Raw genomic sequence first — 25896 nt, forward strand, 5'->3', positions numbered from 1 at the left:
TGAATAGAATTCCATGGAAAATCCCTGGGTTACTGCAGCTGGTGGCAAACCCTTCTCAACCATGGGAAGAAATAGCTATGGACTTTAAAGTACACCTATCTGAAAGTAGAGGAAATACTGTTATCTGGACTGTGATAGATCTGTTTTCGAAGCAGGCTCATTTCATCGCCCCAAATGATTCTCATCTGCCCAACAACTGACTAAATTGTTCCTGAAACATATCTACCAGTTGCATTGTGCCCCTAAGTGAATAATTTTGGACAGTGGGGGGGACAGTTCACAGTGATGTTTTGGAGGAGCTTTCTTAAATTAATTGGATCATCTCAAGGCCTATCATCTGCTTTTCACCCGTCTACCAATGGAGCCGCCGAATCCGCTAACAAGATGGTGGACCAATATCGCAGATGTTATGTTTCATACCAACAAACAAACTGGACCAACCTCCTCCCTTTTGTAGAGGTGGCTTACAATAATTATGTTCACAGTAGCACTGGCTACATGCCTTTCAGAATAGCCACAGGAAAAGAATTCAACCCAATACCTGAATATCCTCAGGTGCCCTCTACTTCCCAGACACTTGATCAATTGGTGAGGAGGTGGGAAGAAGTTTGGAGAACCATGAAAACTGCTTTAAAAAAGACTTCTGAGACTTATAAAAAGCAGGCAGATAAAAAGAGGGCTCCCCAAAGAACATTCCAAGTTGGGGAAAAGGTTTATCTGTCGACTAAATATTTATGCCTCAAATTACCTAGTAAGAAATTAGGGCTGAAATTCTTGGGGCCTTTCCCCATCATAAGGATTATCAACCCAATCACAGAAACTCCCTAGGCTTTTAGGGTGAGTTCACCCTGTCTTCCATTGCAGCTTTCTGAAACCTTTTCAGGGCTCCACTTTAAGACCTTCCCCTAAGAAGTCACCTGGGCCCCTCGTAGTGGCAGGTCAGACTCACTATGAAGTAAAGCGTATTCTTGACTCTAGAATTTTTAAGGGGAAATTGCAATACCTAGTACAATGGAAGGGACACTCACTGTCTGAAGCCACTTGGGTGAAATCTAGTGATGTGAAAGCTGACAGACTCATCAACTGGTTTTATAGGAAACACCCCAACAAACCGAGAGATAGTCCCTAACATATGCTTTTGTTTACATTACAGGATCTGTCCTTTTTGTAAGGGGAGCGGGATGTCAACGGTGCTAACATCGGATGTTCTTGGTTTGACAATATATGGAGATGCAGCCATTTTCCTTAACGTGTATATTACTCTTAGAGTTAGAATTAGATGATACTGTGGGGGGAGGAAGAATGTGTATGGGAATTAGTTAGACATAACAATATCGCAGTAGTGTGTGATTCAAGGTTGTTTGAAATAAGAGATAAGAAATGGCAGGTTGGAGAACTGGAGGGAAACTGCATTTGAATGTGATTTATGACTGTTAATTAGAGGAGAGAATTGGGTTTTGATATTATGTTTTCAGGGGAGGGTAATTCAGATTTTGGCTTCAACTATGTACATGCTGACTCTATGCTACTTGAATAAAGATTCTTTAAGGTAAACAATGTGTCAAAGTTCTTTGAAGAGTTTCATCTGTCAGAACCAAGACAATCAATGGAAATTAAACCTCGGCAGCCTTCAGGGTGCTTTTTAGCAGTAGTGTAGCATTGTACTGCCATGTCCCCCCTAGGATGATGGTGTCCTCCTTCTGAGTTAGCTTTTCTCCCAGGACCTCATGCGTCTGTGGCCTCGCTCCAGCTGTCACAATTATACTTTCCATGAAAGTAGCAGCCTTCACCCCAGCCGCTCCCAGGCTCAGGAGTGATTCCTTTTTCTTTTCCATCTCTGTGTCTTCCCTGAGTCTTTGTCATCTTCCCAAAATAGTTGTGTAGGAGACTGGAGCTCAGGACCCCATGGATGAATGGATTTTGGAGTCCTGGTTTAATGTCATGGTTCCGATAGATGAGACCAAAAGAAATAAGAACTCTGAGGCATTTGTTTTCCTCAAAGATACATAATAACAGCACGAACAAAGGTGAAACTAAGACTACAAGTCCCCCCCCAAAAGGTTACAAAGTAAAAGTTAAACTCCCCATCCACTAATTATGTTTTAAATCACATTCTCCAATTAACACAGGTTCTCTAATGGTAATTCTAGCCCGCCAAACACTTGAGCGATTTGACCTTGGTTCCCATAAGAAAGTTTTTGTCTTGTCTGGAACAAAAGAATGCATTTTCCCTCCCCCCAAGTTGTGGCAAACTAAAAAATGAAAAAGAAAGATGGCTGTGACCAAAAGTAGTTTTGTAGATTTGACACTGGGTTTATGTCCCTAAGGGACACGGTGGCTCAGTGGGTTAGGACACTGAGCTTGTCGATCAGAAGGTCAGCAGTTTGGCGGGTCGAATCCCGAGTGCCACGTAACAGAGTGAGTGCCTGTTACTCGTCCCAGCTTCTGCCAACCTAGCAGTTCGAAAGCACGTAAAAATGCAAGTAGAAAAATAGGGACCACTATGGTGGGAAGGTAACAGCTTTCTGTGCACCTTTGGCATCTAGTCATGCCGGCCACATGACCATGGAGACATCCTCGGATAAGCGCTGGCTCTTCGGCTTTCAATGAGCACTGGCCCCTAGAGCTGGAAACAACTAGCACACATGTGCGGGGGAACCTTTACCTTTACCTTTACCTTTATGTCCCTAATAATGGGGAATGACCCTACTTATATGGGACCAAGTTTTTTGCAGGGTTGCTGTGACTGCATAAATTTTATAGAAAGGTAAACCTTAACTCCTACTTTAAATCCCTTCTTTCAAGCTTTCATTTTATTGGCTTGTCTCTTGTACTTGTCACCCGTCTCATCCAGCACTTTGTGGACCATGGGCCAAGTGTTTTGCAGGGTTTGAATCCAATCAGTTAACAATGCCAGTTGAGGGGTGTGTTGAAGGAATTCTGGCATAGGGACAAAGTCCAGGCCAGTAGGCATTCAGAAGGGTGTGAATCCAATACTACTGTGTACTGAATTATTGTAGGCAACCTCAGCGAATGGTAAGAGTTCAACCCAGTTGTCTTGCTGGTAGTTCACATAACAGCAGAAGTATTACTCCAACATGACATTAGCATGTTCACAGCCTCCCATTTGTCTGGAGGTAGTCAGCCGAACTTAAGCCCTGGGAAGTGCCTAATAATTTCAGGAACTCTTGTCAAAATATCCAAGATTATGCACTCAAGCACTCCATGCAACCGATACACACGTTGCACTAGAGTCCATATGGATGGGATCTTGGGTCAAGCCACGAAATAGGCCTGTCTGGAGAAAAGGTCCATGATAACCCAAATCACTGTGTTTTCTCAGTTTTCTGGTAATTCCACAATAAAGTCCATTGATATTTCTCTCCATGGGGCTGTAGGACTGGTGCTGGGTTGCAGCAACTTTGGGTCTTGCCAGGATGTCTTTTGGCTGAGGCACAGACCAGGCATCTGGCCATCTAACTCTCAATGTCTCTTTACATGCACGGCCACCATAACTGGCATTTCACAAGGTGGAGAGTTTTAATGAATCCAAAATGCCCTGGGGTCTTAGTGTCATGGCTGCATTGCAGCATGAGGGTTCACTGGCTTGCAGGTACACACAATCTACACACCATCCACGCTAGTTCTCCCTTAGTGAAAGTTCTTCCTTATGTAGTTGGAACCATTTGACCTTTGCAAGAGCCCCTTTCAACACTTGGGCTATATCCCCAGCTACCTGTTCTTTGGGGATTTTTTGTTGCCTTGTTAGGGCTGATATGGCTATTTGTTTAGAAGGGATGATGGAACTGACAACTTCCTCTTTGGCACTGCTATACTGGGACATCCGGGACAGGGCATCCACCAGGATTTTTTTTCTCTCAGGCAGGTAGTGGAGGGTAAAATTGAACCATTTGAAATATTGAACCCACCTGACTTGTTTTGATGATAGTTGTCTGGGAGCATTAAGCACCTCCAAGTTCTTGTGGTTGGTCCAGACCTTAAAAGTGACTCTGCAGCCCTCTAGGAATTGCTTCCATGTGAGGAGGGCCCAACAGACTGTATGTTTCTTTCTCCCAGACGGCTTTTAGGTTTGGTCCCTCTTCAGTGCAGTTTTTCATTCCATTCTCACAGTCCATCCTTGATCAGCCAGTTCATTCTGGTTTGACACCTCTGACTTCTATCATCCTGTCATTCCCTCCCTTCCTCCCCCTGTCCATTCCTTACTTCCCCAAGCTCCTCCTCCTCCCCTGTGTTTTATGGCAGGGTGCCGTGAAGTGAGGTGTGCTAAAGATGGCAGAACCGACATTCTGCCCCCCTTAAAAAAAGGCATCAGTCGTATAGGAGAAAGGAGACAAAAGAGAGAGAGTTCAATGGGGTTTATCTGGGTACTTACTATGGAATTTGTGAGGTGTTTTGGGGCTTGGAGATGCTGGGCATCAAACCCATTCTGTCTCAGATGGAGGGAAGTCTCCATGCAATTAAGTATTGAATTTTCCCTCTGTGCTTATGAAAGTCTAAAATCTCTAACTTAAAAATGCTGCTCTCCTTCAATTAAAATGGGGATTGGAGGTGGATTTGTTGTAGAGCATAGAGGAGAAGTGATTGCTGGTTTTAATATGCTATAATGGAACACTGGGTGTATACAAAAATGCCCAGGAAACTCACCCCTAAGCAAGCCTGGTGGTCCCAGTACTTTCACCAATTCCACTTTACACTCAAACACTTGCTGGGGGGGAGACTTCCTGGCAGATGCCCTGTCTCATGTACCCCAATATAACAGCATGCGAGCCACCGGTTCTAAACCACTCATCCCCAGTAACCAATAACCACCAGGGCCCAAGCTAAGGTAAAGCCGCAACTGGGTCACCAAACTGGAATCAAATTCCAGAAAACCTTAGAAACAGATGAATGGTTCCAGAAGAATAAACACATGTGCACAATTAAAGATGGGGGAAAAGTTATATATACCAACCACCCAGAGAGTCACTTTCATGCAGCTGTGCCATGATACAAAATCAGCAGGGCACTTTGGATTTGTAAAAACACCACATTTAATCAAAAGTCAATTTTGGTGGCCATCCATGAAAATTTCTAGGACATAGAAAGCTACGTGGCCAGCTGCCCAACTTGCGCAGCTGCTAAGAGGTTGCAAGGAAAATCGCCCGGACTGCTACAACCAGTGGTGAATCCCTTGGCCCCATGGAAAGAAATGGATTTTATAGTGGAGTTACCAGAAAGCAATGAAAACACTGTCATCTGGGTCATTACGGACCTGTTTTCAAAACAAGTGCACTTTATCCCTTGCCAAAAAATCCCCACCGCAAAAGTGTTAGCGAAACTATTTGTGCAGCACATCTACAGACTGCACGGGGCACCCCAACACATCATATCAGATAGTGGGGTGCAATTCAAATCAGAGTTTTGGAAAGAGTTTCTATCTCTCTTAGGAACCACCCAAGAACTGTCATCTAGTCATCCTCAGACTAATGGATCGACTGAATGTTCGAACTCAGTACTTGAGCAATATTTAAGGTGCTTTATTAATTTCCAGCAAACGAATTGGATGGACCTACTTCCTTTCACAGAAGTTGCCTACAACAATGCAGTCCACTCCAGCACAGGTTACACTCCCTTTCAAGTAACCACCAGCCAAAGTTTCAACTCTATGCCAGAACTAACCCCAAATGAGCTGGCAATCCCATCACTGAAAGAGTGGATATCCCAATTACAAAACACCTGGCCAGTTGTTACGAAAGCCTTAGACGAAGCTACACAAGCACACAAAACACAAGCGGATAAAAAAAGAGTAGAACCTAAACCATTCACTGTACAAGAAATGGTGTATTTGTCTACAAAATACCTAAAATCTCTACAACCCTCTAAAAAGCTTGGTCCAAAATATATAGGACCTTTTCCAATTAAAAGAATCATAAACCCAGTAACAGTAGAATTAGAATTAACAAAGAACCTCAGACAAATACACTCAATCTTTCACTGCAGCCTGTTGAAATGAGAACAGTCACCCTTACGGCCAAAAATCCTCCTCCACCTCCAATCATGGTTGAAGGAGAACAACACTTCAAAATAAAAGAAATCCTAGATTCTTGAAAATACCATGGGGCAACCCAATACCTAGTAGGTGGAAACACCTTCCCTCCTCACAGAATGAGTGGGTCCACAAATGTCACATTAGAGCACACAAACTGTTAAAAAAGTTTCATACGGAATATCCCAACAAACCCGACTAACCCCTATACCTGTTTGTTTCTCTAGAGGTGGATCTCTCCTATTTTTAAGGGGGGCAGAATGTCAGAACCCATTTCTATTTCATTTCTATCTATCCCCTCTGACACAAAATCAAATCTCACCTTTCCCTGGGTTCTGCCATATTCCCAAGGGAGAGGGGAGATGTGCCCATGGGTTTATTGCCTCTGCTTCCTCTATCCACTACAATGTAACATTTTGCTTTCCTGCTTCCTATCTCTCTCTCTGAACTTTCTCTCCATAAAGTAGAACAAGGGAGGGAATAAGGAATGTAACCTCCGTGCCTGGTTTATTTCTATGCTCTCAGAGGAAAGTGTGAAGAGCCGGCCAGCTGTTGCTGTGTGAACCAGAAATGGGCCAATGTTATCTCCCCTTTTCCCACAATGGACCTAACACCTGGGGATTGGCTGTACCCACTGGCCGGATGAACTATGGGGTGGGGTCTTGCTTTCAACAGTTTCTGTTGAAAAAATTGTTTCCAAGAGTTCTGCTTTCTTAAGATGTGGGATTGAAGTGGGTCCTGACAGCTTTATTTATCTCTGTCTGTCGGAACCATGACACATTGCTGAAGTGAAAGATTCACTTTTACTAAATTCAAGCAGTTACAGCATAAGCAAAACTGGATTTGAATATTCCCATGCAAAGCCTGCATTTTCCCCACTTCTCTGCCCCTCCCCTTGACCAGTCCATCAGTATCCAATTGTGTTCATTTTAGATGTTTTGGAAATGGCTTTGAGGTTTGGTGTCTCTTTGATGCAGTTTCACATTCCACTCTCATTGTCCGTCCTTGATCAGCCGGTTCATTCCAGATTGACACCTCTAGTTCCTATCATGCTGTCATTCCCTCCCTCTCTTCCTCCCCCTGTCCATTCCTTAATTCCCCCTCCTCCTCTCCCTCCTCTGCATTTTATGGCAGGATACCAACGAAACAAGGTGTGCTGAAGATGGCAGACCTGACATGTAGCCTGATTTGTTGTATGTAATAAATATGAGGCACTTCTGAGAGAGATTTATATGACATTTTGTAATGAAAGGTATCAAAATTTGGGAATTGTTTCCTTTTGCTTCTTTCCCTACAGTATGAAGAAGACATGTCACTTAAAATCAAGTATATCAATATAAATTTAAGCAATATAGTTTTACTGAGCAGCACTGGGAAAGAGAACCTGTTGAATTTTGGATCTTCAGGAATAAATGAAATAAATTTTGCAGCATACCTGTCAGAGGTAAGGTGTTCACTAAATTGTTTTTCAGCTGACTGGGATGGAGAAAGAGATGAGAAATGGTTGACCCTCTAATTCCAGAGACCTGACAGGGAGGTGTTTTTCACTTTGCTTTCCTCTGATAGCTATAAGATCAACTGTTATATAACAGAATAACAGAGTTGGAAGGGATCTTTGAGATCTTCTAGTCCAACCTCAAACTCAGGCAGGAGACCTTATGCCATTCCAGACAAGTGGCTGTCTGGTCTCTTCTTCAAATATATACTGTATCATCAACACACAAAGAACTTTGCCTCATTTTTTTTTAAAAAGACCATTGCTTATGTATCATGACCAGTCAGGCTGCCAAAATCAGGATGGGAGCAAACACATATGTACTTTTTAAAGACCTGTCTTTGTCCATTGAAGGCTTGTCAATCTTTGTTGTACTACCAGACTGATATTTTGCTACTACATTCTAACCTTGTTCTCCCTTTACAAAGTCTAATGCTGTATGATTTTTTTCCCCCTCTAGATTAACAAGAGCATCACCAAAATTGATCTGTTGTTATATGCGAATGATTTGGAAGAAAGAGCAGATCAGCTGGTAAGTTTGATTTCTTGCTGTGAAATGGTGACAACATACAACAATCTTCCTATGATCTGAACGAGTGACATTTGTAACTATTGAATGCTGAGGCTGTCTTAAAGCATGCAAAATACAGAACATCCTCTAACAGTAGTTCTGGGGCTCAGGTCTTGGAGCTAAAGCAAGATTAAAAAACTTCTTTTGAAAGTCGTAGATAATGCTGGGCCCCAAAATAACTAAATCCAGTCTGCAGAACATAATTGTTCAGGAGAAAAGAGACAGGTTCTCATTAGAAAACTTGTTTTGCTTCTTTTAGGACCCCACAAGACCTTTTAGGAAGAATGTAGATTTTCATCTTGGACAGGAAGGTGACAATTAAAAAAAATGTTCCTGTTGTTAATCAGATGCTGGCTTGAAATTTCACATTTCACATTTATAATGAAACTTCTCAGTAGCAGGCATCTCTGCACTTTTTTATCTGTTGAAAAAATGGTTGGGCTTGCATCACATGAAAGCATGTATTTCCCTTGATAATAGATTATTCTAAATGGAAGCATGCAGGTAGGGAAAGAAGGAATATTATTTTTATTTTCTGATATTACTGCTTTTCTACTCTTTAATAAAGGCAGAATAGCTTACATATTGGAAACTATACATTTAACTGTTTTCTTGCATTTCTAGCCCAAAGGAGCATTAGAAAACGCTTTGAAAGGACATGCAAATACAATTCGGCTGATACATAACCAGCAAGTTGTTCCACTGGAACAAGGAATGGTAAAAAATTTACAGTGACATTTTAATAAGCTGTAATATTGATAAACTGGAGCAAGTTCAGAGAAGGGCTACCAAGATTTATTTATTTGTTTGCTTATTTATGTGTTAAATTTATATAGCTGCTCATCTCACAAAAGAAATTACTCTGGGAAAGATGCAAAAAGCTACAAAAAATTAATTACTAAATACAAAACAATTATTATCATTAAAACATTAACACCTATAAAAGCAAAACTAAAATGAGGAAATATGTGAAGGGATGTTAATAATAACCATCTCAATACTTCATCAGTGCCCTGAGGTCCTCATGGTAGATGGCAGATGGTGAAAAGATCTGGGTATGTTTAGCTTGTAGACAAGAGGTTTAAGAGGGACGTGATGCTTGTCTTCAAATATCAAAGGCAGCTATAGCTTTGACTTATTCTCACTTGTTCGAGAAGGGAAGACTAAAACAAATGGAATGAAACTTCAAGGATGTAGAAATAAAGTAGACTTTAGGAAGAATGTATTGATAGTAAGAGTGTTCAATCAGCAGAATAGGTTATTGTATGGAGTGATTTCTTCTCCTTCACTGAAAGTTTTCAAGCAGAGGCTTTATATAGGGATGGTATGTGCATGAACTTGATGATCTCATAGATCCCTTCCAACTCTATGATTTTGTGACTCTATTGTGTTTGGGAATCAGTGGACATACAAATTAGGTGGCTGGGTGAATGGATGGATGGATTGATGATACATTTTGAAATTTTCCTCAAAAATTTTAACATGGACTTAATTCTCCTAAAGTGATTTCTAGAATAAAATAGTACTTTTGAACCTGCTAGACCATTTATAGACCTCATTAAACTAGAGGATGCCTTCCTATGTGAACGTAGCCTTGGACCATTATGTTTCCATTTTTTTTCTGGTGCTTAACTGAGAAAGAGATTATTAGTTTGCTTCCACTAATAAATTAAACTTAATTATACCAGGGTATAATTATAGAGGTTAGGTTGTGAGCTGAATAGTCATGAAGATTGCTGTGGCTTTCTGTATCTTGCTTGATTTCAGGACTTTTGATTTTTTTTTTCTGTGTCTGCATGTGCTAATTTTCTATTAATGTTGTGGCAATTTGTCTTGAATATCTTCTTCTCTGAAAAGCCTATTCTGCTTTACTGGCTTTTTTTAATATATAATTTTTCCTGCTGAACTATTCTTAATCACTCTCAATCTTCTATTCCCAAAAACTGGCTGTCAAGAAATACGTTAGAGCTAGGGTAAGTGTTTTTTCTTTCTTATACTGAAATTGAATAATTAACTTAAGCCTGCTTCAAGCCATTGGCTATTCATCTTTATTAGGCTTGATCGTAGTTAAGCTTGGTTTTAGTTGAAGCAAAGACTAAAAAAGTATCAAAGGCTTCACTGTAAATTGCCTTTGCTAATGTTGAATCTGTTCATTCAATAGCTAGAAGTATTTTTAAAAGCATCAAAGCATGTTAAAAATCATGAACACTAGCTACATAGATTTGTAAAGGAAATAATTTTGAGATACTTTTATAATCTTGTAGCAAAGACATGCAAACACCTGTTTTAATGCTGGCCCTTTATAATTGTACATAGATGAATATCTAGTAGCTGATTATTTAAACTGCATGATACACAAACTAGTGCCATAAGAGTTAGGAAAATACTAGAACTATGTGTTCCTATAATTGCTGAGCTGCTTCTATAACCTTCAGCCCATGTTAAGATTTGTGCTTTTTTTCTTGAATTGTACAATTTAAGCATATGCACAGCATCCCATCTCAGTCATTATTCTCCAATGCTGTTAAGAAAAAAAAATAAGCATAAAAAATACCCACTCTCTGCCCTTGAAATAACTGGGGCAAATAGATGAATGTTTGCAAACACTGAGTGCCTTGAGTATAAGAGAAGAATCCTAGGAAGCTGACTAAAATGGAAGTTCTCCCAAGTCTGAAACCTTCACCATGCATTTTCAACAGAAATGCTCTTTAAACTATATTTTGCAGCACTCACTGAGTTAATTAGATCTATTTCCCAAACTACATGGTGTTATGAGATAGAAAGGTTTTCAATTGTTTCTCTATTATTTGTAGCCACACTACAGAACAGCATTGGGAAAACTTGCAACCCACAATATGGCCTCATTGTTTGTATAATATGTAATTCTGCCCTTTAATGGAAATATTTGGATTTAAATTAGCACGTGACTATATATTAATCCCCCTTCATGGATTACTGCCTTGTCGTGGCGAAGGGGCTTGCATAATTCAATGAAGCTATGAGCTATGCTTTGCAGGGCCACCCAAGATGGAAAGGTCATAGCAGAGAGTTCTGACAAAATGTGTTCCACTGGAGAAGGAAATGGCAACCCACTCCAGTATCTTTGCCATGAAAACCCTATGGACAGTACCAAAAGGCAAAATGATATGACACTGGAAGATGAGCCCCTCAGGTCAGAAGGCATCCAATATGCTATTGGGGAAGAGCAGAGGGCTAGTACTAGTAGTGCCAGAAAGAATGAAGCGACTGGGCCAAAAAGAGTCAATAGTCAATAAAAGAGTAGGAAAAGCAATACTGGGATACAATCCTCAAAATGACAGAATGATCTCAGTTCGAATCCAAGGCAAACCATTCAATATCATAGTAGTCCAAGTCTATGCCCAAACCACCAGTGCTGAAGAGGATGAAATTGACCGGTTCCATGAAACCCTACAGCACCTTATAGAACTAACACCAAAAAATGATGGATGTCCTTATCATCATGGGGGATTGGAATGCTAAAGTAGGAAGCCAAAAGATAACCAGAATAACAGGCAAGTTTGGCCTTGGAGTACAAAATGAAGCAAGGCACAGGCTGATAGAATTTTGTCAAGAGAATATAATGGTCATAGCAAACACTCTTTTCCAACAACCCAAGAGACAGCTCTACACATGGACATCACCAGACGGTCAACACAGAAATCAGATTGACTATATGCTTTGCAGCCAAAGATGGAAAAGCTCTATACAGTCAGTAAAAACAAGACCAGGAGCTGACTGTGGCTCAGACCATGAGCTTCTCGTTGCAAAGTTTAGGCTTAAACTGAAGAAAGTAGGAAAAAGCACTAGGCCACTCAGGTAGGAACTAAATCATATCCCTGATGAATAAACAGTAGAGGTGACAAATAGTTTTAAGGAATTAGATCTGATAGACAGAGTGCCTGAAGAACTGTGGACAGAGGTTCGCAACATTGTACAATAGGTAGCAACCAAAACCATACCAAAGAAAAAGAAATACAAGAAAGCAAAATGGCTGTCTGAGGAAGCTTTGCAAATAGCTGAGGAAAGGAGGGAAGCAAAAGGCAAGGGAGAAAAAGAAAGATACGCCCAATTGAATGCAGAATTCCAGAGAATAGCTAGAAGAGATAAGAATGCTTTCTTAAATGAACAGCACAAAGAAATAGAAGAAAACAATAGAATAGGGAGGACCAGAGATGTTTTCAAGAAAATTGGAGAGATGAAGGGAACGTTTAATGCAAAAATGGGCATGATAAAGGACCAAAATGGCAGGGACCTAATAGAGGCAGAAAAGATTAAGAAGAGGTGGCAAAATTACACAGAAGAACTATACAAGAACGAGCTTAACATCCCTGATAATCACAATGAGGTGGTCACTGACCTCGAGCCAGACATGCTAGAATGTGAAGTGAAGTGGGCCTTAGAAAAGATGAGCACAACAAAGCTAGAGGAGGTGACAGTATTCCAGCTGAGCTATTCAAAATCTTAAAAGACGATGCAGTAAAAGTGCTACACTCAATTTGCCAGCAAATTTGGAAAACTCAACAGTGGCTACAGGATTGGAAAAGATCAGTTTACATTCCAATTCCAAAGAAAGGCATTGCCAAAGAATGTTCAAACTATCGCACCATTGCACTCATTTCTCATGCTAGTAAAGTTATGCTTAAAATCCTACAAGCTAGACTCCAGCAGTATGTGGATCGAGAACTACCAGAAGTACAGGCAGGATTTCGAAGGGGCAGAGGAACTAGAGATCAAATTGCCAACATACGCTGGATCATGGAGAAAGCTAGAGAGTTCCAGAAAAACATCTACTTCTGCTTCATTGACTATGCTAAAGCCTTTGATTGTGTTGATCATAAGAAACTGGCAAGTTCTTAAAGAGATGGGCATACCAGACCATCTTATCTGTCTCTTGAGAAACCTATATGTGGGCCAAGAAGCAACAGTGAGAACTGGACACGGAACCACTGATTGGTTCAAAATTGGGAAAGGAGTCTGGCAAGGCTGTATACTGTCACCCTGCCTATTTAACTTATATGCAGAGCACATCATGAGAAAGGCAGGGTTAGATGAATCAAAAGTTGGAATTAAGATTGCCGGAAGAAATATCAACAACATAAGATATGCAGATGATACCACTCTAATGGCAGAAAGTGAAGAAGAACTAAAGAGCCTCTTGTTGCAGGTGAAGAAGGAGAGTGCAAAAGTTGGCTTGAAACTTAACATTAAGAAAACCAAGATCATGGCCCTCTCAATTCCTGGCAAATAGATGGGGAAGAAATGGAGGTAGTGACACTTTTTATTTTCCTGGGCTCCAAGATCATTGCAGATGGGGACTGTAGCCAAGAAATTAAAAGACGCTTGCTCCTGGGGAGGAAAGCCATGGCAAATCTAGACAGCACACTAAAAAGCAGAGACATCACCCTGTCAACAAAAGTGTGTATAGTCAAGGCTATGGTCTTCCCAGTTGCAATGTATTGCAGTGAAAGTTGGACCATAAAAAAGGCTGAGCGCCAAAGAATTGAAGCCTTTGAACTATGGTGCTGGAGAAGACTCCTGCAAGTCCCTTGGATTGCAAGGCGATCAAACCGGTCAGTCCTAGAGGAGATCAACCCTGACTGCTCTTTAGAAGGCCAGATCGTGAAGCTAAAACTCAAATACTTTGGCCACCTAATGAAAAGGAAAGACTCACTGGAGAAGAGCCTAATGCTGGGAAAGATTGAGGGCAAGAGAAGAAGTGGACGACAGAGAATGAGGTGGCTGGATGGAGTCACTGAAGCAGTAGGTGTGAGCTTAAATGGACTCCAGAAGATGGTAGAGGACAGGAAGGCCTGGAGGAACGTTGTCCATAGGGTCGTGATGGGTCGGACACGACTTCACAGCTAACAACAACATATATTAGTCAGAGACTTTAAAGCAGTGTTTCTAGCTATCAATGTTTCTGAAGTATGACTGAGGAATTCTGGAAGTTGAAGTTCACACATCTTAAAGTTGCTGAGGTTGAGAAACACTGCTTTAAAGTAGTATTAGGAAATAGTCTGTGTTCATCCACTTAACATAAACTTCTGTTCCTGTTGCAGACAGATGAAATTTTAGGACCATCCACCAAATAGGCATAGTAAATTTATGCATTGATTATATTTTGAGTTTACTAACTAAACCAAACTAGTTGTGGTACTATTGCTACATGTCTTTATTTTCACAATTCTAACAACTCCCCCACACATACAAATCTTTATTGTATAGTAAGCATTAAAAGCAATGGCGTAAGAAGTGTATGGTTCAAGCTATTTGTTGAGTGCAGTATAAGATGATAGAGACAAAATCTTTTCTTTATTTTAAACCAGAGCACTTTAAACCAGAGTATTCAGTTACTACAGAAAACTTCATTAGAACTTCCAGTAAGTTTTTCTCTCTTACTTTCTAGAATAAATGAACATTTATTTCTCAGTATTTTGCTTATAATAGGCCAACCTTTGTTAAAAACTAGCTATCGTTTTTAACGAACTTTTGAAAAGTTTTAATTAAGTATTAAAAAATAAGCAGAACATTTTAGCATACATTATCACCATTTAATAGGAAATTAAGTAAAAGGGAAGTGATTTATAGACACTGTTTGAAAACCTTAAGTCATCACATTTGGATGGTATTCTTCACTTAAGTTTTCTTTGACTTTTCCAGGAAAAAGTGAGAAGTGTTATCAGTGCCATCGAAGCCACTCAACTTCTTATAAACAATAATGCTTCATTTATAATTGTCCAGGTAAATATCTTTGTCATAGTAACACTTAAAACAAATCCTTACCCGGAACATAGCTTGGGATTCTTATATGCCTCTTAACAATGGTTTCTTTCTTTAAAGGAAGCTAAGAAATACATGGATACTATCTTAGGTTACTTTGAGCAGTATTCAGTGTGGGTGAAGGATTCGGTAAGACCTTTTGGTTATTGGCTTGTTTTCTCATCAGTTATGGAAATCTAGTTCAAATATGGGAGAGGCTGCCAAGAATCAAAATTTAATACATTTCTGTCTTAAGATAGGTGTGGAAAAGCATGTTCATGGACACTTAAATTTCATTAGAACATCAGATCTGTATCTCATCTCTTTTAGATTACGACACAAGTAGCAACCTGTAAACCGATTGCAAATACGATTGATACAGCTGTCGATATTTTTCTATGCAGCTATATAATGGATTCTTTGGTAAGCGGGAAGTGGGGGAGGATGCGGGTGTTAGAGCAGACTTCATTTAAGCCATCTCTTTCAGAAACTTTATCTGCCCTTTAAATTGGAGAAGCCAATAAGATTGTAAATTCTTTTCTATTATTTCATCTGTGGATTTCTGTCATTTTCTATTGAATTCCTCATAAAAGAAATTTATTTGGAAATGGACACAGATAACCAGCCTTATTCAAAAATATCTTTATCAAGATAAAGGAAGGATATAAAGGAAATAACTTTATCAAGATTAAGGAAGAACTTGTAAATAAGAAAAAAATGCCTCCACTAATATGTGTCTTTTAGCTATCTGAAAATACTAAGTCAAGAAAAAATATTTTTAGTGCCATTTAAATGTGAAACCAAACTAGTTTGCTATATTTTGAGTTTGATGCCATGTAAAATTAGCTGTCCAATTATTTGTAAATATGACTTTTTGTTTTAGGCATCTTCCTGAATCAGAGCTTCACAGCAGAATGATTTTATGATCTCATAAAACTGAAAAGTGTTGTGTAAAAATGGCAATTTCTATGAATTGCAGATGATTCTTGAAAGCTGATAGCATACTTGGAAGCCAGGCCCTTTTTTGCATGATTTTGTCCCTGATATCTTCTGCTTAGGGTTTTACAATCTGGTCTCTGTTTTCAGAATGGGACCCTTGGCCATGCCTCCTTCTCCCACCTCTGGCCTCAGCCCATTTACCATCAGCCTTCCTCCTTGGCTAGCCCTCCCTGTCCATTCACCCTGGCCAATGGGGCCCTTGCCCTCCACCTCATGCCCTTCAGCCCGACCCTATCACCGAGGCATCCTTTGTTTCGGGCCTTTGGCTGCACAGGACAAATAACCACCAGCCAATTGGGTGGCAGGGGCAGTGTCCGATGGCTGATCATAGGGGCCATGGAGGGGGCAGTGTGCGATGCAAGATTTTTTTTAAAGGTGCTGTGGCTGCTTCACAAGTTTTGGGACCTGGCAGCTCTGTCACCAGGACCGGAGAAGGGGGAGTGGCAGGGGGAGTAGCAGCCACTGGGACCACTGGGGAGGCAGACAGGCAAGGGTGTGTTGGGGGAGACCAGGAAGGGAGGGATGGTGTCAGGACCCGCTTCAAAACCTCTTCCCAAGAAAGCAGAACTCTTGGAATAGATTCATCCCCAAAAGAACTTTTATTAGGAGAAGTTGACAGCAGGCATAGAGAGGTAGGATCTGAGGGTTTCTCACTCAAATCAATAGTTTAAAGGAACAAAAAGCGAACCGCACCCCAACAGTTCATCCGGTCAGTTCAAACGGGCCAATCCCCAGGTGTTAAGTCCACTGTGGGAACATGGCTGATAAGATCCTGTTCCCAAGGCTGTGAAAACATTGTTGGGTCTTTGCACCTTCTCTTCCGCAGCAAGAGATAAGCCAGATGGCAGGAGGAACATTCCTTTCTCACCCTAGGATGGCATCAAGGGGAGAATAGTTCAAACAGCAAGCAGATAGAAGAAGTGGAGAGGATACATTGTAGCAGCTAAGCAGATGGTAAAACACATACAATTCCCCAAAAGTCTCCCCCTCCCCCCAGGAGTGTGGCAGAACCCATAGAAAGGAAAAGAAAAAGAAAAGGAAAAAGAACCCCCCCCCCAAGAAATGGGTTCCGACAGATGGGCACCTCAAGGAGGCTTCAGAAAGAGCTTGGCTGGCAACTCAAAAAAAAGAGGGGAGGAGGAGCCCCTTCCTCTCTTCCTGGTCCCTCCAACACATTCTTGCCTGTTTGCCCCCCAGTGGCCCCGGCGGCTGCTACTTCCTTGGCCACTCCCCCTCCCTCCAGTCCTGGTGACAGAGCTACCAGGTCCCAAAACTTGAGGAAAAGCTGCAGCACTTTTTTAAAAAAAAATCTTGCATCACACACTTCCCCCTCCACAGCACCAGCAATCACCCATCACACACTGCCCCTGCCACCCAATGGCTGGTGGCTATTTGTACTGTGCAGCCAAAGGCCCGGGACAAAGGGTGCCTTGATGAAAGGGCTGGCTAAAGGGTGCGAGGCAGAGGGCAAGGATCCTATTGTCCAGGGAGAACAGGTGGCAGAGGGCCAGCTGAGAAGGAATGCTGGAGGTAAATGGGCTGAGGTGGAAGGTGGGAGGAGAAGACGGTGTGGCCAAGGGTCTGTGACTGAAGGTCCTAGACCCTCTGGTTTGGCTGGTTTGGGCTGCCCTTTTCACAGAGGGATCTCTAGTAAGGCTCTGATTCCACAGGGTAAAGCTTCATCCTGGCTCACCTGGAGGAACAAAACAAGAAGGAAACTGAATTCAAGGCTAAAGTAAACTTTCCTGCAGCCATTTTTGGTGGCTTCCATTTCAAGAAAAGACTGAATGGCCTTTGATCTCATGAGCAGTAAATGCCTTTGCTAAATTGTAGGACTTAGTGAACTATAATTGAACAACTGCATCCCTTGAAACATACATTTTCATCCTTCTTAAAATTGAGGTTTTGCTTGAATATTGCTTGAATATTGGAGTTACTCTAGTTTGGTGTTTTTACCTATGTGAAAAAGGATGAATAGCTTTGAGATGAAGCATACAAAAAGAATGAGAAGGAAGCATTGTAAACAGCTTGGATTAGATATGCATCCAATTGTTCTGTTTCCTTTCTGCTAGAATGCTTTCTGGTTCGGACTAGGAGGCTGCAGTACCTTGCTTATCCCTGCCATTATTTGTGCAGTGAAACTAGCCAAATTCTACCGCAGGATGGATACCGAGGACGTGTACGATGAGTAAGTAAGAGTAAAATGAGTCAGAGAAGCAGTTGGCAGGATGGTGTGGCTATAGAAATTGAATGGATATATAAATTATCAGAGGAAGCTGTAGCATTTTTAGCTCGTGATGGTGTAAAAACGTGATGGTGTAAAAACTCATTGGGTCATTTTTGCTTGGAAACAGTGCTTTTTTTGTAAAAGAAAAAGCTGCCGGAACTCACACATGTCATACAACCCGCCTTGCCTACCCTACAAGATTCCATCCAAAAACGGTGCTGGAACTCCGTTCTCAGCGTTCTATGACAAAAAAAGCCCTGCTTGGAATTATTTAAACTTTCCTCCAAAATTGGATGAAAGAATGAGATAGGCTGAGCTATTAGATTTGGATCATGTAAGAAAAATTAGGCTTCTAAGAGCTGCAGGATGCACAGACTTTAAAACACATGCCTGAAGTTTTAGGGTTTAAGGAAAAAAGAAAACCCAAGCAGAAGAAACAGGTTAACCTTTTGCTAATCATTTAACTAATGTATGAAGGAAATGCACCACAGTAGTAATGAGGGATTTTAACTACCCTGACATGGACTGGGAAACAAACTGCATCAAGTGGGAGATGGAACATGATCCTTACAAACCTAGCTGACAACTTTGTCATCCAAAAGGTAGAGGAGAAAATTAGAGGGTCAGATATACTGGACTTACTTCTTACTAACAGAGATGAAATGATAAAGTGGGTTGAAGCTGCAGGAACTTTGGGGGAGAGTGATCATGTCATATTGGAATTCAGTAGAGTATAGATACAAGGAATAGAACAAAATCGAACAAAATCAAAAGTCTTAAACTTTAAAAGAGCTGATTTTAACAAACTCAGAAAGAACTTGGGAAGGATTCCATGGATGAAAATCTTAAAGGGGAAAACAGCTCAGGAAGCTTAGGACAGGGCTTTTCAACCAGTGGTACGGGTACCACCTGTGGTACATATGCACCTGGAAGGTGGTACGTGACCATCCTAGAAAAGTGGTAGCAGGGGAGGGGAATGAGCAGCACCGCACAAGCCAGAGCAAGAGATGGCTGGAGCTGCAGGGCTGTCAGGGCTCAGCGGAAGCACCAGGATCAGCGCCAGGCTCCAGCTGGAGCTTGGCAGTGATCCTGGTGCTTCTGAGCCCAGAAGAAGCACCAATCAGCTGGAATGTTGCAGCATCTCCAGGGTCTTGTGATTTACATTCAGATGCTTGGCAACTGATTCATATTTATTTTTTTTTATTAAAGAGTTTTACAAAAACAAAATTTTACAATATATCCCCAATCCCTCCCACCCCAAACCCACCCACTTCCCCCCCCACTTCCCAGAGCTAAATACAGGATTATAGTTACAATAATAATATTCTAAATAAAAATTATGCATAATATACAATTAACCAAATTCATAATGCGCTTTAACTCTCTTTTAACATAACTACAAACAATGTACCAATAACAATATCCCACTAAAATCTACTCATAAGCTAAATGGTACTTTTTAGTCCCATATTTGTTTTGAATATAATTTATCCATCTCCTCCAAACTGAAATATATCTTTCCTGTGAATGATCCTTCAGATAAGCAGAAATCTTAGACATTTCTGCAAGATTCGAAACTTTAAACACCCATTCTTCTACAGTGGGCAAACTATCTTTCTTCCAATATTGTCCCACCAGTAATCGTGCTGCCATTATCATGTTCAACATCAAGTTAGTTTCTTTAACATCACAATCTACAACAATGCCCAATAAAAACAATTGTGGGGAAAACTTTATCTTTCTCTTAAAAATCTTTTGAATGTTCCACCAAATTTTAATCCAAAAAGCTTTTATATTTCTACAAGTCCACCACATGTGAAAATAGGTAGCTTCTAAACTACCACACCTCCAACATTTAGACTGTAAATTAGGATACATGTTGGACAGCTTCTTGGGATCCAGATGCCATCTATAAAACATTTTATAAAAATTTTCTCTTAAATTTTGAGCCTGGGTAAATTTAACATTTCTGACCCAAATTATCTCCCAGGTGTCCAACGAAATTGGTTCCTGAATATTTTGTGCCCACTTTATCATGCAGTCTTTAACCAGTTCCATTTCCGAATCCAATTCAATTAAAGCATTATATATCCTCTTTATATGTGCACAATTTGAATCTCTAATTTGCTTTACTAAATTTTGATCTGTAGTAGTGATGCCAACCTTTTGATCTGACTTCCACCTAGCTTTCAATTAGGTATATTGAAACCAAGAGTAACTTATGTTTTCTTGTCTTAACTCCTCTACTGGTTTAAGTTGCCAGTCATTCCCTTGCAATCTAAGTAGTTCCTTATAAGAAACCATATCCATACTCACTCCCATAGATACGCCCTCTATCGCGTGTCCAGGAATTCCCCAAATCGGTATTTTATAATTTAACTTATAATAATACTTTTTCCAGACACGCAATAAAGCACTTCTAAGAATATGGGATTTAAAAGCCCTATCTACCTTCTTATCATAAAGCAAGTATGCATGCCATCCATATACCAAATCCCATCCCTCAAGATGAAGTATTCTCTTGTTAGTTAGATTAAGCCAATCACTAACCCAGGTCAAGGCAACCGCATCATAGTACAATTTCAAATTCGGCGCCTTGAGTCCCCCTCTTTCCCTGGCATCTTGTAAAATCTTGAATTTAACTCTTGGTTTTTTCCCTGCCCAGATAAATTCGTTAATACCCTTCTGCCATTGATCAAGGTTGGCATCCTTTTTCAATATAGGTATCATCTGAAACAGAAAGAGAAACTTTGGTAGAACATTCATTTTAACAACTGCAATTCTTCCCAGTAATGATAATTGTAATTTTTTCCAATTATTTAAGTCCCTTTGTACCTTCAACCATAGTGTTTCATAATTATTCTTATACAATTTTACATTTGAGGCTGCAATATATACTCCTAGATATTTAACCTTTTTCACTATTTCAAAACCTGTTAATTTAGATAACATATCCCTTTCACTCATAGATAAATTCTTGGATAATATCTTAGTCTTATTACTATTCACCTTAAACCCAGAAACCTTACCATACTGAGTTATAATTTCCATCAAGTCTATAACCGACTGTAACGGTTGGGATACTGTCACAACCAAGTCATCAGCAAAAGCTCTCAATCTATAATCATTCTGTTTTATTTTAATTCCCTTTATCAAAGAGGACTCTCGAATTTTAATTAGTAAAATCTCTAATGTTAAAACAAACAATAATGGTGATAGGGGGCAACCCTGTCTTGTACCTTTTTCAATTTTAAAAGTCTCTGTTAATCCCCCATTAACTATAATTTGTGCAGTTTGTTGTTGATATATAGCTTTAATAGTATGTAGAAAACCTTCTCCAAAATTCATCTCCTCAACAACTCTTAATAAAAATTGCCAATTCAATTGGTCAAAGGCTTTCTCTGCATCCAAAAATATCAATGCTGCTGAGACTTGGTTGTTCTTATCCAAATATTCAAGCAAGTTAACAATTTGTCTTACATTATATTTCATATACCTCCCAGATATAAATCCTGATTGATCACTATGAATCATTTGTTTCAAAACTTGCATTAATCTATTAGCCAATACTTTAGCAAAAATCTTATAATCTGTATTTAAAAGCGATAATTTTTAGGTTGAGTAAGATCTTGATCCTCCTTTGGGATCAACGATACAAAAGCTGTCCTCCATGATGGAGGAACTGCGCCTCCAGTCTGAATTTCATTAAACAAAATCTTTAAGGGTTCAATCATTTCAGGCAACAACTTTTTATAATAAATTGCTGTTAATCCATCTGTTCCCGGAGCTTTGCCCAATTTCAACTGTTTAATAGCTAAAGAAATTTCTTCTGATGTAATTGGGCAATTCATCTCAAGTTGTTGTTCTTGTGAAAGTCTTGGAAAATGAGCTCCCTGTAAATACTTGTCTACATCTAAAGCTTGTATATTCTCTTTAGAATATAATTTCGAGTAAAAATCTAGAAAACTCCTCTTAATCAAATTTTGTTGGTAGACTTCTTTTCCTTTATATTCTATTTTGTCTGTAGTACGTAATTTCTGTTTCTTCCTTAATTGATAAGCCAACCATCTACCAGGCTTATTGGCGTTACAAAAAGTATTGTGTTTGGCATAACGCAAATTAGTTGCTACTTGATCAGCCAATAGCATATTAAATTGTTCTTTCAATAAATGTATTGAGATCTTTAAATTATTATCCAATGGATTCAAAATGAACTTTTTCTCCTTAGTTTTAATCTCTTCCTCAATATCTAAACGTTTTTGCACTTGCTTACGCCTATAAGCATTATTCATATAAATCAAAACCCCTCTCATATAGGCTTTACTAGCATCCCAAACCATTTCCATCGAGGTACCTTTATGCATATTCATAACAAAAAATTCTTTCATATGTTCTCTACATTTCTGCAAGAACAAGTCATTTGTAAATAAATTCTCATTCAGCCTCCAGGATCTCCTACTAGCGTCTTCAGCGAAGAACTCCAACCAAACAGGACTGTGGTCAGACATTGTCCTAGGAAAAATCTTAACGTTCTTAACCGAAGAGGAAAGATCAGTAGTAATCAAAATGAAGTCAATTCCGGAAAAAGATTTATGTCTATCCGAAAAAAAAGTAAAATCTCTGTCTCTCATATTCCTTTCCCGCCATACATCTCTTAATTCCAGATCTTCCTTCAAATCAAAAAAAGCTTTAGGCAATTTTGAATTAAAAAAGTTTTTAGAAGATCCCTTCTTGTCTTCAGATGGCACCAAAACCCCATTCCAGTCCCCCATCATAATAACAGATTTGTAATCCAATTCAATTAGTCTCTGATGTAAAAATTTAAATTTTTTTTGCTGTTGTTGATTTGGAGCATATAATCCAATAAGAAGAACTTTCTTTCCTTGTAATGTTAATTCAATACTAACATATCTCCCTTGTTTATCCGATTCAATCAATCTTGCTGAAAAGTCTTTTCTTAAGTAAATAACCACTCCAGCCTTCTTGTCCGGAGTAAAAGATGCAAAATGTGTTCCCAATCGGGAATTAATCAAATATTTTTGATCTTTTAATGCAATATGTGTCTCTTGTAAGCAAACAATGTCATTTTTATGTTGTTTCAGATAAAAAAATACTTTCTTTCTTTTCTGTGGTGAATTTAACCCATTAACATTCCATGTCAGGAACTTCACCATCTCTGGTGACCATGAGCCTTTGGAACATGGCCTGAAGATCAGCTGTTGCTCTCTTAGGACGTGCTCCTCCCACGGGCTCTAAAACGGCCACATCTTGCGTAGCTGGACCAGTTACAGGCTTTTGTTTTTGCTCTTTTTCCATACGCTTATGTGCAGCTCTTGTCATCCTCTGTTCTTTTAGATCTTCCTTTAATGCCAAACTCTGCTCCATGACCTCCGGCTTCTGCGTCTCCTCAAGGGGCAGTAACATTGCCCCTTCACTCAATTGTTTATCATCTTGTCTAGCTTCTGTTCTTTTAATTCGGGGAGATGGTGGTAAACCTGCTTTCAGGACCTTAGTGTAGAAATCTTTTGCTTTTAAGATTGTATCCAGTCTGTATCTGGTCCCTGCATAATTTACCACAATTCCAATAGGTATTTCCCATCTGAACTGGATTTGTCGCTTCTTAAGCTCATCAGACAAAAAGGCAAAGTCTTTCCTCTTTCTAAGAATTTTTGAAGGTATCTCCTTTAAAATCATAATATCTTGGCCTGCAATCTGAAATTTTTCCCGATAAAAAGCCTGGATAATAGAATTTCTGGTTGATCTCCTGGAAAAATAAATCACTACATCTCTAGGTAGACTTTTTTGCCTGGCAATCCAGGAGTTAACCCTAAATATCTTATCCATTTCCTTAAGTAGTTCTTCAGGTTCCCATTTCAAAACAGGAGCCACTGCTTGTGCTATTTCCCATTCCAGATTTTCTTTAGGATTCTCTTTGAGGCCTCTGATACGCAAAGCAAACTCTATGTTCTTATATTCTGATATAATAACCTCATCTTCTGTTCTGTCAATCTTGGCCTCTGCTCTATCAATCTTCTGTTCAGCATCAATAATTTTATTTTCCAAGTTCTCCACATACTCCATAACTGAGTCCACACGAACATCCAGGCGTTCTATATGTGCAGCTAAGCCCTGGAGTGCATGCACTATATCTTCCCTCATCTGGTTGTTTTGATTCTTTATTTCTTGTTGCAAAACTTGCGTTGACTGCATCACAACTTGCTGGATGTCTGTCAGTGTAAATGCAGGAGGTGGGGGAGAGGGTGGTTGTACTGTAGGTTTCATCGAAGTCTGCCCTGCAGCTTGTGGTATAGGTGAGGAGATAACATTCTTAGAAAGCGGGGGCCCTCCCCCACGTCTCGCAGCCATCTCTTAAGTTTCAATTTCCTCTTTCACCCAGCAGAATCAAAGTTCAAAAGAAAAAAAAAGGGAAGAAGAAATAACAATTCTCTCAAAGTTCTTAACCTTCAATAAGAAGAATAGGGAACAGGCTTTCAAATACACAAATCCGATACTGGATAAAGTCAGTTGCAAATTGTATCTCTTGCTTTGTAGCAAAATATAACAATTTTCAAACACAGTCACTTCACACAGGAGAGAAACATTCCAGCGCCATTTTTACTCCATTTCAAACTTGAAACTTGAAGAAGATAATGAAACTGAGTTAAAGTTGAAATCCAATTTATAAATTCAGATCTTCCTGCTTTGCTCTGCCTGCTTTCCAAAGGAACAAAATACTCACAGTCCCCTCTAAGCAGCAGGTGTAGTTGTCGCGTCTTGTTCCACTCCTTTTGGAGCGAAGACGTCCTGGGAGCGGAGAAAGCCTGGGCTCCGAGGGGGCTCACCCTGTTATCCCCCAAACTACTTGGGAGAATCGCAGGGGAGCTCTACCTCTATCCAGGCAGGCTCGCCTCTCCCTCTTCTCCCGAGGGAGAAGCTCCAGCGCCGCGGAACAGCTGATTTTCGCTCCCTCGGGCGTTTTGACGCTTCCCAGGATCGGGCGGCTTCAGAACGCCGCCATTCGGCACGGCAGCGCTACCGGAAGCCCCAACTGATTCATATTTATGACAGTCACAGTGTCCCAGGGTCATGTGAAGTGGATAGCAGACAGGGGGATACACAAAGGTTCCAATTAAGGAAGGAAGTGAAATGCTTGTTCCCTCTTCTCCTTGGGAATGGCAGAATCCAGGGAAGGGTGAGATTTGGGTTTTGCACAGAAGAGGCAGTTAGAAATGAAATATAAATGGATTCTGACACTGCATTAACAGAGGGATAGAATCAAGATCATGTGAAGTAATTAGTACAGCTTTATAAAGACTTAGTAAGTTCACAGTTAAAATACTGCATCCAGTTTTGTTCACCATACTATAAAAAAGATGTTGAGATTCTGGAAAGAGTGCACAGAAGAACAAAGATGATTAGGAGGCTGGAGGCTGATATATATGAAGAATGGTTGCAGGAATTGGGTTTGTCTAATCTAGTGAAAAGAAGGACCAGGGGTGACATGATAGCAGTATTCCAATATTTGAGAGGCTACACCAAAGAAGAGGGGGTCAACCTATTTTCCAAAGCACCAGAAGGCAAGACAAGAAATAATTGATGGAAAATAATCAAGGACAGAAGCAACCTAGAACTAAGGAGAAATTTCCTTACAGTGAGAACAATTAACCAGTGGAACGATTGCCTTCAGAAGTTGTGGGTGCTCCATCAATGGATGTTTTTAAGAAGAGATTGGACAGCCATTGTCAGGTTTCTGACGTATGGGCTTTTCAAGTGACTCT

General features: G+C 40.1%; 1 protein-coding gene across 1 annotated transcript in view; it reads left to right on the forward strand.

Moving 5' to 3' along the window:
* Window positions 1–25896, forward strand: part of PROM1 (prominin 1) — a gene marked incomplete at its 5' end in the record, with an annotated part of 304125 nt that overhangs the window by 269043 nt on the left and 9186 nt on the right. The window contains 9 exons of the mRNA XM_081332891.1: window positions 7344–7490; window positions 8002–8073; window positions 8737–8829; window positions 10068–10085; window positions 14460–14513; window positions 14794–14874; window positions 14974–15042; window positions 15223–15315; window positions 17964–18079. Of these exons, the coding sequence (XP_081189017.1) occupies window positions 7344–7490; window positions 8002–8073; window positions 8737–8829; window positions 10068–10085; window positions 14460–14513; window positions 14794–14874; window positions 14974–15042; window positions 15223–15315; window positions 17964–18079 (743 nt within the window). The remainder of the gene's footprint in view (window positions 1–7343; window positions 7491–8001; window positions 8074–8736; window positions 8830–10067; window positions 10086–14459; window positions 14514–14793; window positions 14875–14973; window positions 15043–15222; window positions 15316–17963; window positions 18080–25896) is intronic.

This window comes from Vipera berus (assembly GCF_964194415.1).
Source record: "Vipera berus genome assembly, chromosome: 7".
NCBI classification, from domain to species: domain Eukaryota; kingdom Metazoa; phylum Chordata; class Lepidosauria; order Squamata; family Viperidae; genus Vipera; species Vipera berus.